This window comes from Megalobrama amblycephala, linkage group LG18, assembly GCF_018812025.1.
Source record: "Megalobrama amblycephala isolate DHTTF-2021 linkage group LG18, ASM1881202v1, whole genome shotgun sequence".
NCBI lineage: Eukaryota > Metazoa > Chordata > Actinopteri > Cypriniformes > Xenocyprididae > Megalobrama > Megalobrama amblycephala.
The window spans coordinates 30,885,227-30,900,559 of record NC_063061.1 but is presented as its reverse complement, the minus strand read 5'-3'; the positions used below and the strand labels follow the sequence as shown (position 1 = coordinate 30,900,559).

The 15,333-nt window shown below is 37.5% G+C and overlaps 2 protein-coding genes across 3 annotated transcripts; one reads left to right on the top strand and one right to left on the bottom strand.

Moving 5' to 3' along the window:
* Positions 1 to 5,737: 5,737 nt before the first annotated feature.
* On the bottom strand, positions 5,738 to 8,295 carry LOC125252938 (GTPase IMAP family member 7-like). The gene is made up of 4 exons (XM_048166617.1): positions 8,223 to 8,295; positions 8,056 to 8,113; positions 7,399 to 7,441; positions 5,738 to 7,177 (listed from the first exon to the last, which is right to left on the bottom strand). Exons 2-4 carry the CDS (start codon positions 8,101 to 8,103, stop codon positions 6,339 to 6,341), a joined length of 930 nt encoding a protein of 309 aa, XP_048022574.1. The 5' UTR covers positions 8,104 to 8,113; positions 8,223 to 8,295; the 3' UTR covers positions 5,738 to 6,338.
* Positions 8,296 to 8,984: 689 nt separating this feature from the next.
* Positions 8,985 to 13,445, top strand: LOC125252935 (GTPase IMAP family member 4-like). 2 transcript variants are annotated; one of them, XM_048166615.1, is made up of 4 exons: positions 8,985 to 9,799; positions 10,893 to 11,044; positions 11,298 to 11,325; positions 11,443 to 13,445. In XM_048166615.1, exons 2-4 carry the CDS (start codon positions 10,940 to 10,942, stop codon positions 12,321 to 12,323), a joined length of 1,014 nt encoding a protein of 337 aa, XP_048022572.1. In that variant the 5' UTR covers positions 8,985 to 9,799; positions 10,893 to 10,939; the 3' UTR covers positions 12,324 to 13,445. The 2 variants fall into 2 exon arrangements, with proteins under 2 accessions (XP_048022572.1, XP_048022571.1); XM_048166614.1 differs by lacking the exon at positions 8,985 to 9,799 and having other exon boundaries at positions 10,757 to 11,044.
* The last annotated feature ends 1,888 nt before the right edge of the window (positions 13,446 to 15,333 follow it).

Sequence of the window (15,333 nt, the reverse complement as noted above, 5' to 3'; positions counted from 1 at the left end):
TGTGTCCCCTCCTGGGTTACGTGCACACTCGACAAGGGGAATGTCAACATCGTGGGCTCTATTTAAAGGAGTCACGATACAGGATTTTTGTGAAGTGGCGAGTTGGTCTTCGCCGCATACATTTGCAAGGTTTTATAAGCTGGATGTTACAGTTCAAACTTTAGCACATGCAGTTTTGAGTGTAGGAATATGAGTCACGAGTCATGACCATTCGGCCCCGGATACAGTGATTGTGGTTGGCAGGAGACCTCGAAACAAGCTATCTGGCAATACGGGAGTTAGGATATCCCACAGTGAGACACCGAAACGTATGCTTGAAAGAGAACAATAGGTTACTTGCGTAACCCCGGTTCTCTGATAGCATTAAGTGAGGTGTCTCACCAGACAACCTCCTTGCTGTGTGTAAGCGAGGAAGAGGTGTGCTTGTTTTGAATGTCTTAGTGACGTTGTGTCGCTCCCTTTATACTAAGGGTGGGGAAGCCACTCCCTGACACGACGTCATGTCTGCCAGCCAATTGGGGCTGGCGTAATGTAATAGAGCTAGTGAGACATAGTGAGACACCTCACTTAATGCTATCAGAGAACCAGGGTTACACAAGTAACCTATTGTTTTCGAATCAGCGTATTTGAAGGAATCAAATGAATGGATTGAACTCGCTCATTAATAAGACAGTGACTTGCTGCCACCTGCTGTCTGTTCTAGTTTCATATTAAATGTATCATTTCATTGATTCCATCATGTCATATTTCTGTCTTCAAATTGTAAAACATTTATCTCATCATAACATTTTAATGCACTTGTAGGCTAATGCTGTGTAAATGCATTCATGTCTCTTCTGTATTGTTGGCTCTGATGAAGCTCTGTTTGGATTTTACTGGTAACGGCCCTACAGCCTTATCATCTAACTGAATTTATTGATTGGAATTAATGTACCGTTCATACATTTAATAAGGTTGCCCCTGGACATCAGTTTACGGGGGTAGGCTGAAGACTACCGCCACTTAATAGAAAATAAGTATTGAGGAATTATTATATTATCAGATCTTTGAAATATGCATTGTATTTTAAGCATTTATCACATGTGGGGCATGTGCATCTCAATCAAATGCAAGCCCAATCATTCAAATGATTAATAATGGAAAATAACAAGCGCTTCCATTTCAGAGTCCCTGTTATCAGATCTGTTGAAGATGTTGCTGTTCATGTTTGCCAGCGCAGGACATTTTTAAAAATCAGACCAGATGATGTTCTACGGCCAAGAGTAGCCTATCCATGTCACACAGTACAGTTAGGGTGATATTACTTAACCCGTGATATAAGATTTTGACCATACTACCTATCCAAATCATCCATCCCAGTATCGCAGGCTCATCAGTAGGCTACACAAGAAATGTAGAAATATGTAAATATAGAAATAAAGAAATGTAGCAATGTGAAAATGAACAAATATGGAAATAAATACATAAATAAATGTGGAAATAAATAAAAATTTAAATGAATAAATGTATAAATAAATAAAATAAAAAATAAATAAATGTGGAAACATAAGGAAATAAATGTATAAATAATGTGGAATGCGGAAACATAAGGAAATAAATGTATAAATAATAATAATTATTATTATTATTTGCTTTTCTCTATATATTTATTTTTTTTTTTTTTTAATTTTGGCAGGTTTGGGAGTCCATACTCAGCAGGGTTCACATATCATTGTACCCCAGTGGTCAACCATTAAAATTTTGTAACATTTCAAACAGTTATGACATAACAAAGCCTAATTTACTGAAATCATGTGACTTTGGTGGTTTGATACAAAATGTGCTGCACAAGTTCTGAAAAGTGAAGCCAAAATGTTTTGATAACCCCCAAGTGGCTGATCCAGTATAGGTCATAAACCCCTTTCCATGCAATCTAATAGGATGTGAGACAAACTAAACAAACAAATTACACTTCAAATATGTTTTTTACCAAGATGGTTTCTTATTTTAGTTAGTTTTTATCACATTGTGGGCGGGGCCTACACTTTTGGGCTAAATGACGCAGTGATTTGAAATCACCCATCACTAGTTTAGTCTATCCACCTTATTTTTCAATGCGGAAATAAGGTGTTTTCTGTGAATGTGCGAGATTTCTGATTTATTTGCTGCTATAATGGAAATAACGAGAACAATATCAAAGTGCAGTAAACTGTAAAAATAAGGTGGATAGGCATATTTGTTTGGAGTGAGTGCTCTGTACACTTTTCGCTTGGAATTATAAGGTTCTATTTTGCAAAAAATGAATTGAAACAATTTGCAAGAAACAGTTTACTTATAATTTGTTTTAAAACATAAATTTAGTGTTGTAACAATGTGTTGACGTATGAGGTACGTATGAAGTTCAATTTTATGCTTTCTATGAAATTTATTTCATATTTTAAATAAATGTTTTTTTCTTGTTCAAGTTAAGCATAAAAGGCAGTGCTAAATATTTTGTCCAGTTCAGATGTTAAATTTAGGTAGGAATATGATGGGTAATTTAACATTTTCCTTTTGTTTAGACAGAAAGCAGCTACTGTAATACATCTGAGCAGGACTTTATTCCACAGAAAGTGGGACAGATAAAATGGCTTTCTCTCTAGACATCAGTATGGTATAACATGCTAAAGTTTATTGTTGTAATTAAGACCCCATCAATTAAATTATTGACTATTTGACCTTTAAGGCTCAATATTGTAAAATTTAAGACATTTTAAAACTCCAAGAAAACAGACAATGCTTCACCAAAGGTGCTTAACAAAGTTTAATAAACATTGAAAAACGTTTCACTGACTATATACATGTGCATCTCAATAAATTAGAATGTCGTTGAAAAGTTTGTTTATTTCAATATTTCAACTCAAATTGTGGAACTCGTGTATTAAATAAATTCAATGCACACAGACTGAAGTACTTAAAGTCTTTAGTTCTTTTAATTGTGATGATTTTGGCTCACATTTAACAAAAACCCACCAATTCACTATCTAAACAAATTAGAATACTTCATAAGATCAATAAAAAAAGATATTTTAAACAGAAATGTCAGGCTTCTGAAAAGTATGTTCATTTCTATGCACTCAATACTTGGTTGGGCTTCCTTTTGCATGAATTACTGCATCAATGAAGTGTGGACACAATCAGCCTGTGGAACTGCTCAGGTGTAATGAAGCCCAGGTTGCTTTGATAGCGGCCCTTCAGGTCATCTGCATTGTTGGGTCTGGTGTCTCTCATCTTCCTCTCATAGATTCTCTATGGGGTTCAGGTCAGGCGAGTTTGCTGGCCAATCAAGCAGAGTAACACCATGGTCATTGAACCAGCTTTTGGTACCTTTGGCAGTGTGGCAAATCCTGCTGGAAAATGAAATCAGCATCTCCATAAAGCTTGTCAGCAGAAGGAAGCATGAAGTGCTCAAAAATTTCCTGGTAGATGGCGGTGTTGACTGTGGACTTCAGAAAACACAGTGAACCAACACCAGCAGATGACATGGCAGCCCAAATCATCACTGACTGTGAAAACTTCTCACTGGACTTCAAGCAACATGGCTTCTGTGCCTCTCCACTCCTGCTCCAGACTCTGGGACCTTAATTTCCAAATGAAATGCAAAATTTACTTTCATCTGAAAAGAGGACTTCGGACCACTGAGCAACAGTCCAGTTCTTTTTCTCCTTAGACCAGGTAAGACGCTTCTGACGTTGTCTTTGGTTCAGAAGTGGCTTGGTACGTGGAATGTGACAGTTGTAGCCCATTTTCTGAAGATGTCTGTGTAACACGGTTCATAGATGTGGGAAGAAGGAGGCGGGAACCGGCGAACGTTCAACAAAACTTTAATATAAAATAAACAAAGAACAAAACGAAAGTAATGCCGGCAGACCCTCGCGGACGTCTGCCGGCCACACAAACATAATAAAACGTAAAATAAAGTCCAGGCCTGGTCCTCTCTCGTCCTTCACTGATGTCGCTCCTCCTTTTATGCCTCCGGAGCTCCTCCGTGAGAGACTCGAGGCCGGCACGCCTCGCAGGTGACGCTCATTATCACTCGCGTCACCGGCCTCGCGCCGTTCCCTCACGGCTCTCGCCCGCCCTGCTCGTCACATACCCCCAACGCCCCTCGCAGGCCGGGGGGTACTCCCGCGACTGCGCTTACTCCCCCCCGGGGCCTGTCTCGGCGGCCGCAGCACCTGGGGGTAAGGACAGACGAGACGAGAGAAAGGAGACGGAAGCAAGGGGAGCGACAGGACGAGAGAGGGGAGAGAGGAAAAAGAAAGAAAAAAAAAAAATTCTTGGTCCGGTTCCCAGACACACTGCCGCCCGGTCCTCAGCCAGCCGGGAGGCTCTTCCTCGCGGTGCCATGCGGTGGCACTGGACGCTCGGTGGACGGCCCGATCCTCGACCGCCTCCTGGCGGCCGGCGATGGCTCCTCCGACTGAGGGCAGCCGGCAGCGAGTCCCCCGTCCCCTGCTCCTCCCCTTCATGGCGGACGGCAGCAGGCTCCGGCCCACGGCAGACGGCGGCGACTCCTCCACTCCCTCCAGGTCCAGGACGGCAGCCACCCCACCTCGTCCCAGGAGCACGGCATCCGGGTCTCCGTCCCACCTTTCACAAGGCTCCAGCACCACCGCCTCGGGCAGCCTCTCGCGGTCTACACACACTCCCGCGCTGCCCGAACTCCGCAGCACCGCGATCCCCCTCAGCAGCGAGGGCTCTTCGACAGCATGTCCCTCCTTCCTCCCGGGTTTCGGCACCAATGTAACACGGTTCATAGATGTGGGAAGAAGGAGGCGGGAACCGGCGAACGTTCAACAAAACTTTAATATAAAATAAACAAAGAACAAAACGAAAGTAATGCCGGCAGACCCTCGCGGACGTCTGCCGGCCACACAAACATAATAAAACGTAAAATAAAGTCCAGGCCTGGTCCTCTCTCGTCCTTCACTGATGTCGCTCCTCCTTTTATGCCTCCGGAGCTCCTCCATGAGAGACTCGAGGCCGGCACGCCTCGCAGGTGACGCTCATTGTCACTCGCGTCACCGGCCTCGCGCCGTTCCCTCACGGCTCTCGCCCGCCCTGCTCGTCACAGTCTGTGTGTGGTGGCTCTTGATGCACTGACTCCAGCTTCAGTCCACTTCTTTTGAAGCTCTCCTAAGTTCTTAAATCGGCTTCGCCTGACAATCTTCTCAAGCCTGCGGTCATTCCTTTCACTTGTTCACCTTCTCCTACCACACTTTTTCCTTCCAGTCTTTTTCCATGAATATGCTTTGACACAGCACTCTGTGAACAGCCAGCTCTTTCAGCAGTGACCCTCTGTGGCTTACCCTAATTGTAGAGAGTCTTGATGATCGTCTTCTGGACAACTGTCAAGTCAGCAGACTTCCCCATGACTGCTGTTGGGATTACTGACCTAAACCCAGTATTTATACCCTGAGAACGGAAATTTAATAGAACTTGAAATTAAATACTCTGATAATTTGAGATTCTGATTTTTTGATTTTGATGAGCAGCAAGCTGTAATCATCAAAATGAAAACAAAAAAGTCTGGAAATACTTTACTTTATGTCTAATAAATCCAGAAAATATTTAAGTTTTACTTTTTGAATTAAATTACAGGAAAAAAAAAATTCATGATATTCTAATTTATTGAAATGCACCTGTGTGTATATATATATATATATATATATATATATATATATATATATATATATATATACTAAAAAAATTTTTTTTTTTATATTTTCATTTTTCAAATATGCAACAACTGTAAAATGTAACATTTCATCTCACTTAATGTAGTTTATACACTTTAATCCAGTATGCCATAGCGTAGAGCTTTATAGCTACATACAGCTCAATACAAGCAACGTTACACAGGATGGATCAAGATTAAAACAAAACCTACATAACTTTCCCTCATATGACAATGACATGACTGGAATAAAGCAAATAGACTACAAAACTGGGACCTATCCTCTTAATAGCACTACTAGCTAGCGTTAGCGTGGTGTCTAACTGAAAATAACTTCTCAGCAATAGCTAAACTAAAACATAAAAAAAAAAAAGAATTTTCCTGGAATTTGGGCTGCTGTCATTAACAAGATCATAAATAAAATAGTACATCATGAGGTTTGTAATAAACATTGTGTTGGGTGGAATTGTTTAGTCTTCTCTTCACTGATTTAGCATTTTTTCAGCTCTCTTCTGCTATCGCAAACAGTCCAGTGACATGACAAAGAACAGAAAATCTGTAAACAAAATTTTTTAAAACATTTGCTCTTCTAAAGTTCTGCTGAGGCAAGTTAATAAAGAGTATATTACACTGGGACTGTTTATTTTGAAAACCAAAAGCTAATAACTTGGCAGACCAATCCCACTAATTTGTTTAAAAGGAAACTATTCCTTTTCTCAGCTTCAATTCTTGCCAGTTCCTCCTGTTTCTCTGCTAATTGCTTTTTCATTTTCTGTAGTTGTTCCCCTTGATATTGATGCTCTAGAATCTCCATCTCCTTCTTTCTTTTCTCTTCACTCTCTTTCAGGAGTCGTTGTTTCTCTAACTCAATTGCTGTCTCTGCCTCCTGAAGCAAGTCATTAGTGTAGTATTCCCCACCATTATCAAGAACCATTTCATCAATATTGTGTAGTAGTTGTATAACCTGTTCTGAATCCTGCTTGATGTTGTCAATCCAAACACAGTGTCCCCCACAGCGCCTAACAAATGCTCGTAGTGCTTTATTGTTGCGCACAAATGCTTTAATGTCCTGCCCATCAAGTTGATCTCTGCGAGTTAACAGTGCCATGGTATAATTTATAGCTTCTTTACCAAATAATTGTTCTATATATTCTATTGTTTTTGAATTTTCGTTTGTGAATCTTTCTGGTTTAATAACAACTAGAAAGGCATGTGGGCCTGGAGCAGAAAGGGATATACACAACTTAATTTCTTTCTCTACCTCTTCTTTGGTCATACTTGTGTCAAAAAGACCAGGAGTGTCAACAATTGAAATTTTTCTTCCGTTAATAACCCTAAATCCCTTTCTACATTGTCGAGTAACAGATGAAGCTAAAGCAGTGGAATTGAAGACTTCTTCTCCAAGGATGGTGTTTCCTGTTGCACTTTTCCCAACCCCAGTCTTTCCAAGCAGGACAATCCGGAGTTCACTTTTTTGTTCTGTTAGATGACATGAATTACATGCCAGGACTTATTACTCATTTTCATTATTTTTCATTACTCAATCATTTGCATGACAATGAAATGTTTATTTATTTTTATTTATTTATTTTTATCATAATTAGTTTTGCTTTTGGATACAAAGCACAAAAAATGTTTACAACTTTTAAAAGCCTACCGATTTAAGGCTAAGATAGTGATTATGATTATTATTGTTTTACCAGTCTCATTTTCTTCCAGACCACCACTGAATGAAGTCCCAATCTGCAAATAAGTGTACAATTGCATAACATGCATTCAATTGTTAAATAGCATTTATGTGTGAAATTAAAAAATATAAATATACTTCAAAAAATATTTATTTTTATGAGGTCTGATCCACCAGAAATTATTCTGTTATTTGAAAAATACTGAATCCTGAATGTATCCATCCTCCTACAAAAACCAATGGTAATAACAGATATTACTGGACTTATTCCTGTTGTATACATTCATGGCTCAATCACGTCACAAAACTTGTCTAGAAATTGTTTCTTGATTTAAGAATTTTTAGGTATTTGGACTGGAAACAAGACAAAAAAATCTAAGTAAGTAGTTTTTTTTTTTTTGCAGTGCAGGCATTATACTGCACAACAGGAATGACTCACAACATGTTTTGCTGTCTAATAAAGGAAACGTCTCATTTCTGAACAAAATATACAGAAAATATTCCATTATAAATGCTGGCAGAAAAACTGTCATTGATTTATGGTTTGAGGTATAGTTCTCTACCTATGGCTACAGTAGTTTGTCAAACCAGTATTTCAAGCTATTCTGAAGCTACAGAGCAGTCAGAGTCAAAACAAGAAGCAATGATATTTTCATAGTGATTACAGTACCTGTAAAAGATTTGCAACAGCATTGTAGAAAGACTGAAACCAGGTCATCAGAATTGAGCTGTGGTATTAAATTTAATATGATAAACATCAGTTAATATTATGTATAAGCATTATTTTTTGTTTTTAAAATGTTATTAATCAACAGGAATGAATAAGTCGTATCCTACCTTTCACCATAGATGTGAAAATTTGTATATTTTCTGTAGCTGTGTTTGAGTTTCAACTTTCATTGCTTTCATCTTTATACTTGGTATCTGTGAAGAGGAGGAGCCTCAAATGACACTTGCATAGTTTTTCTTTCTGTCAACTGAAGCCATCTCCAAATATTCTGTTTAAAATAATAGTTTTATTTGACACTATTACTGTAATTTGCTTAATGTACTACAATGCTTTTGTATTTTATTTTGTACGTCGATTGTTTATCTGTTAATGCCTGGTTGTTGACTCGTTCTAAAGTTCACTATTGCATGCTATTGTATGCTCTAGAATGCATACAATATTTCCATACAAGTTATGATCAGATTTAAGATTGTATAATTAAGCTTAGCTTATTTACCCCATGTTACACAATGCAACTAATTGTGTTTTATTGTAATACATAATACTATTATACCAGGGAGAAAGATAAATTTCTCCAAAAGAACACTAATCACAATCATAATGGTGACTTCAATCAATGCAGTGCCATCTGGTTATTTTATATTTGTTGTGTTAAGAAAATTACTTAGCTTGTACTTATTTCACAGTAATACTGTGTTGTATTGTAAGAAATTACTGATAAATCTGCTGAAAACACCAAAGCTGTAAATTTAAGCAGCAATCTTTCAATTAAAACCATGAGCTTAAACGACTACACAATAGCATGCCATAATGCTATGTAAATGTACTTCTAAATACTTCATTTGTTTTTAACAAACAAAGCAAAGATTTCAGTTATTACATTAAATAACAAATATCACCTGCTTCATGAATAGAAGATAAAAATATTCTGCAAGGTGTGTCAAATACTGAAACATGCTTTCGGATTTCAATAATGGGAGAGGCTGCATTCCACTTCAGGGCTAAACATAGTTGAATAAAGAGGAAGTCAAAGCCAGGTAAATTCACCTCTGTCCAGACTGGGCAGAGCACTTGAATAACAGAGTAGGCTAGTGATGGCCGCTTCGAAACCTTAGCAAATCATTTGCTTCAAAGCAGTTGTTAGGAGCACATATCAAACTGCCAAAGTCATGTGATTTCAGTAAATAAGGCTTTGTTATGACATTTATTGGCAATGATGGCCGTGGGATGGCCCAGATCTGGATAACAGACAAGGGCCACATGGACCATAACTAGCCCAAGTCTCCCCTTACAAAAAATAAGCTTATCCAAGTGCGCTATTAGTATACTTCTTTTTAAAAATGTAGCAACGTATACTTTGTCTACTCTTTATGTACTTCACAGAACATACTTAAAGGGATATACTTAAATATACTTCAAGTCTACTTATAAAATTTAACAATGTAATGTTTAATGTATAAAAAAGAGAGGATAAACAATTCGTACACTATTTTCAATACACACACTTTTTCGATTTCATTTATTGTATCTTTTAATATATGTACACCATGAAATGAAACTAGTCTAGCATGTTGACAGTAGTTTATTGTTTGAACAGAGGGCGTGGAAACCTACTTGTAAATGATACTCTAAAAATTCTTTGTGCATAACAAGCAACTAGACTCTCACGAGCTCCACATCAAAGGTGAGTGTTAACTGGCTGAAAAAAAACAACAAAAAAACATTTTGCTTCAGGTAAAAATAACTGTAAATTCAGTGTTTAAAGTGAAACCCTACAACACATTTTTTGGGATATTAATAGATGATTATGTTTATGATTAAGAGGAAAGTTGTGTTTTTTTTCTTTCTTTCTTTCTTGAGCCATTTTGTTCCGGTTTAAAAAGCACAATTGGACCAATGTCCAGAAAAAAAAAATATACGTGGCCAGAGAGTATGCGTCTACAAGAGTATACGTCAGTTTCTGTACTTTTCTATGCATTATTCATGAGAATGAAACTCTTGTAATCCAATCACTGTGCTGAATTCGCATTACAATAGAGAATTTAAATGTCACACAGGCTGTTTCGGTGCTGTTCATTCACCTCTGCCTGTTCAGCTTTGCTTTGTTTTTGTTCAGACACATGTGTCGTAAGTCTTTGTTTCCTAAGTACAGTAACACAAATGTGTCGCTTGCATTTTCCCCATAATGAAGTGAGAGCTGGAGTCTGACTACCAATACACGAAAAATATGATCAGAGAGAATAGAGGGAAAAAGAGACCATGCACAGAGAGCAAATAATGTAATCTTAGTGTAGATACAGTTTGATAAATCTTTGTTAGAAGTTGATGCCATCCTTTGCCATTTTAAAGATTTTTATTTATTTTATTTTTGCTTTTGTATATGAATCCAAGGACAGTTCTACAAGGTACTGGGGCACCAGCCAGTTTGGAGATCCTTTCTTTTTGTATTCTGGTATTTGAACATTAGCTGTAATGTCCAAATATGAGAATACATCCAAATTAATTCACTATTTAAACACATAATGTATCCATAATACATCCATACCAACCTGATCTTACTAGTAAATGTAAAAATTTGATTAACATACTTTTATTATTATTATTAGTAGTAGTAGTAGTAGTACAAACACATATGATTTTTATAAAAAAGCACAAAGTCCTACTCCTAAATCCTCAGTGAAGCTTGAGCAGATCATAAAAAAACATTGGAATGAGATTGCATAAATTCCTACAAATTCAACACCAATTTCAGACTGTTGTCTTTACACATATTTTAGGATTGTGTTGGAAGAACAACAGTTTTGACCGAACTCTCTCACTAGTTATGGAGGACACTGAAAATTCTGTTGCTAAACCAACAACGACCTCAAACTCATGGGTCTCGTCTTCCTTCATTATACTTGTAGTGCTTGGCATAATCGTGGTGAAGGTATGTGTTAGAAAATTCTTATCTTGTGCAAGTCACGAAGAAAGAACATCCAGAACCCACACTATCTATAACCTTAGCTTTTGACTTAAAATATTATTTCATTGAAATCTATAGTATTGTACAGCATATGAAAATTTATACAAGTATATATTGTATACTTCTTCCCTCTATAAACCAAATATCTTTAAAAAAAAAAAAATAGAAATTTATGACAATGTGATAAAATGTTTAATACTGTAAACATCATTTCTAGATGTTCAGGCAACAAAATCATATTCCAGGTAAAGTATTTGTTTTTCTAAATAATGGTCCCAAATATTGTATTAAAGTTGTTTCTTTGTAAGTAAACTAATGAAAAGCGATACAATTTGCAATTTGCAATTTTTCTCAATACACAGTGTATCGTCCAAGTCCAAGTCCAAGTCAAGAGCTCCGGATTCTTTTGGTTGGAAAAACAGGAGTGGGGAAAAGTGCAACAGGCAACACCATCCTGGGAAAAAATGTTTTTAAATCAGAAGCATCATCCTCCTCTGTGACTGCACAATGTGAAAAATTTCATGAAATAATAAATGGCAGAAAAGTATCTGTCATTGACTCTCCAGGTGTGTTTGACACAAATCTAACTAAAGATGAAATTATCCAAAGAATTAAACATGGTATTTCACTCTCTGCTCCGGGTCCACACGTCTTCTTAATTGTGATTCCCGTGGGCAGATTCACAGATGAAGACGCAGAAGCTGTTAAAACCATTCAAGCCATTTTTGGTAATGAATCCTCCACATACACCATGGTAATATTTACTTGTGGAGATCAACTGAAGGGCAAAAACATTCACGAATTGGTCCGTACCAACCCAAAACTTCTCAGTTTCATCAAAACTTACAGTGGACGATATCACATGTTCAACAATAAAGAACAAAATCGTGAAGAGGTCAATCAGTTGCTGGACCAAATTGATAAAATTGTCACTGTAAATGGTGGGCAACACTACACCAATGAGATGCTAGAAAGAGTAGAGAGATTAATTCAGGAAAATACACGTCTTATCCTGGAGGAGGAGGAGAGGAGGAGGAGGCAAACTCTGCAGGTGATGGGTTTACAGCCCAGATCTCCCAGAAAAAACTTTGAAAGAGAAAGTAATTATGAGCAGCAAACAAGATGGAGAGCTGAGAGAGATCCATCAATAATAAACAAAGTGGTAAATTATTTGAAGGAACTACTACTAAATATAATTTTGCCTGTCTCAACTCATTTTTTCAAGAACATGTGTCCCCACTAACAAATTAATATATGTTGCAACAATGTTTTTTGTATTTTCACCATATTTAATACTTGTGATTGTGTAGCATATATAGCTGTATAATTAGAAAGTATTCTCCTCTGATTTGATGCATTTAACAGAAAAAAAAAATGTTTTGTTACTTTTTTCGTATCAATGCAATCTCTATTGATTATGCCATTGAATATTAAACACAGTAAAACTACTCAGTTTTACTCAGAATCACTTAAGTTTCTGTCAGGTGAAGAAAAGATTTCAACATAATTTGAAATTTGATTTTTTTTCTTTTCTTTTACTAAACTTGCTCAATAGCACAACTGTTATAGAACTTTACTTGCAAAGCACTTTGGTACAAGTCCTTTAAAACATGACACTCCACAGAGATAAAGCTAATGGTGTGGTTGCTTCAACAAATGCATTTGAATGTACTGAATGTGACCAACTAAATGGGATTTTTCATGTAGGGCACCCATTTTATCAGCAGTGGCCTTGTCTATATATCAAGCTCTAAATTGCAAACAGTGATAATTCATTGTTCTTCTTTGAGAAATTGTTTAATTTGTGAACATACCATTTGTGTTATTTAAGACCAAGCAGAAGCCTCATCAGCAGGGAAATCGCACAAGTGGTAATCCTATTGGCTAGTGCTCACACCATCCACATTATGATTTCAGCAAATCACTTTGGGTAATTGTCACAGACTTGACTTCACTTCACCAATCACGTCGCACTCCCTCTCCTGAGTATTGATCAGCAACATCTGACACTCATCACCACCGCAGAATAAAAGACACGTCAGAGCACTCAGTCACTGTCCGGTCTCGTTAATACATACTTCCTGTTACGGACTACTTACCTGTCTCCATTGTCTTCCAAGATCCCTCGTGTTCTCTGTGTCTTCAGTGAATGCCTCCTGGTATCCTCCGTTCCTCGTCTGCCTGTCATCCTTGTAACCTGGAGAGAAGATTAAGTCAAGTATCACTGCCTTGATAGTTGTCTGCTAAGAACTTTTTCTGCATAGACTTACCTGCACTCTGCTATAACTCTCTGGTTGTTCAATAAACATCACATACGCTTTTACATGTGTCTCCGTCCCCTTCTGTGTGTAACAGTAATGCAGACCGTGTGATATTTTTTTGTGTAAACCATGATGCATTTTTTAGGATTCTTTGAATACAAAGTAAAACAAACAAAAAAGTTGGAAAGTTAAAAAATATTTTATAACAAGTCTTTACTGCCACTTTTTTGTATTCTTGCTATTAATGTCTTCAAAAAAAAAAAAAAAAAAACTAAATAAATCTCACTGAACTAAATTTTGAACTTTAGTGTACACAAAAATATAAAGCGGCACAACTGTTTTCATTTCTTGAGCAGCAAATCAGCTGTTACAACTTCCTAATTTTGGTCTAGGGTTAGAAGGGGTAACATTGAGATTGTGACCATTGCGTGTGCGGGTGGTGGTAGCAAGAGACGAAATGCTACGAGAACTGCCAACAAAACGGAATTTATTTTACAATCAAAGAAAGAGAAAATAGGCGTGAGAAAATAAGGATAATAATACAATAGTGAAATACTAACAAAGTAACAAAAACAACAAAAAAAACAAAGACAATATTTACATAAACAAAAAGAAAAGAAACAAAAGTAATAAACCGGGGAAAAAGGACAAAAGCGGCGCCAAAGAAAAGAACAAAAACAAAACCCAAGCTAGCTCAAGTTCAAAACTAACCTAACTTATGAAAAGAAAAATGAGAAAGCAAGTCTTCAGCGTATCAAACGCCATAACTTACCTACTCTTTCTACCCAAACAAAACATACATAAGTGGCGCTCACTTCTAACTGATGTGTCTATACATTGAAATCGCTGAGTGTTGCAACATGTACGTCACGTGACATACTACCTGTCCATTTCCCATAGGCAATGAGAATCACGGTCGAAATAACAAATCAAAAACAAATTAAAGAACAAAACAAAAATGACAACTCCAAATTGTACAACATAAGAGTGTCATTGCACCAAAGAAAGTTAACAAAAGGGCAGATTTAAACAAGCACAAAAACAGGAAAACAAAAGCTATCTTCGTGTCCATCCAGCCGCTCTTTTAAAACCTGGCGCCCGTACAGGATTGGCAGCGGGTAGCATGTCGTCATGTGAGCTGATGACGATTGGCAGCCTCCTGAACCAATAATCGTCCCGTGTAGGCGTGCCTAGGAGAGAGGAGGGGGGAAGAAAAAAAACACACAGCGGCACAAACTACCAGGACGTAACACTCCCACCCTTAAGAACAAACTAGTTTGTTCCCAAAGTAGAAAAAAAAACACTCAAGCTCTCGAAAGAGCATCAGCAAGAACATTTTCAACACCTTTTTTGTGTTTAATAACCAAGTTGTAATTCTGGACTGCCAGAGCCCAACGCATCAACCTCTGATTTTGGTTATACATCCGAGATAAGAACACAAGAGGATTATGATCCGTAAACACTGTGACGGGAAGATTACTAGAGCCAAGGTAAACTTCAAAGTGCTGTAAGGCGAGCAGCAAGGCAAGTGCTTCCTTTTCAATAGTGGAATAGTTAAGCTGATGCTTATTAAACAAGTAATAAATTACAGGATGATCTACACCGTTTTTATCCTCCTGCAGAAGAACAGCTCCAGCGCCAACTGCGCTTGCGTCCACCTCAAGTTTACAATCCTGTGTACAGTCAGGTGCAATAAGAACAGGTGCATTACATAAAAGCGTTTTTACACAGTCAAAAGCATGCTGACACTCCAATGACCATTTGAAAGGCTTAGTCGGACTGATTAATGCAGTGAGGGGATTAACAACCGTCGAGAAATTTTTACAGAAACTGCGGTAGGGCTGGACGATTATGGCCTAAAATCAAAACCTCGATTAATTGAACATTTTACCTCGATTACGATTAATGAACGATTATTTTATGTTTTTTTTTTTTTTTTTGCCCTCATAGTTCACTGACAAGGTTTGTACTGTAAATAGCCTATGATTGACT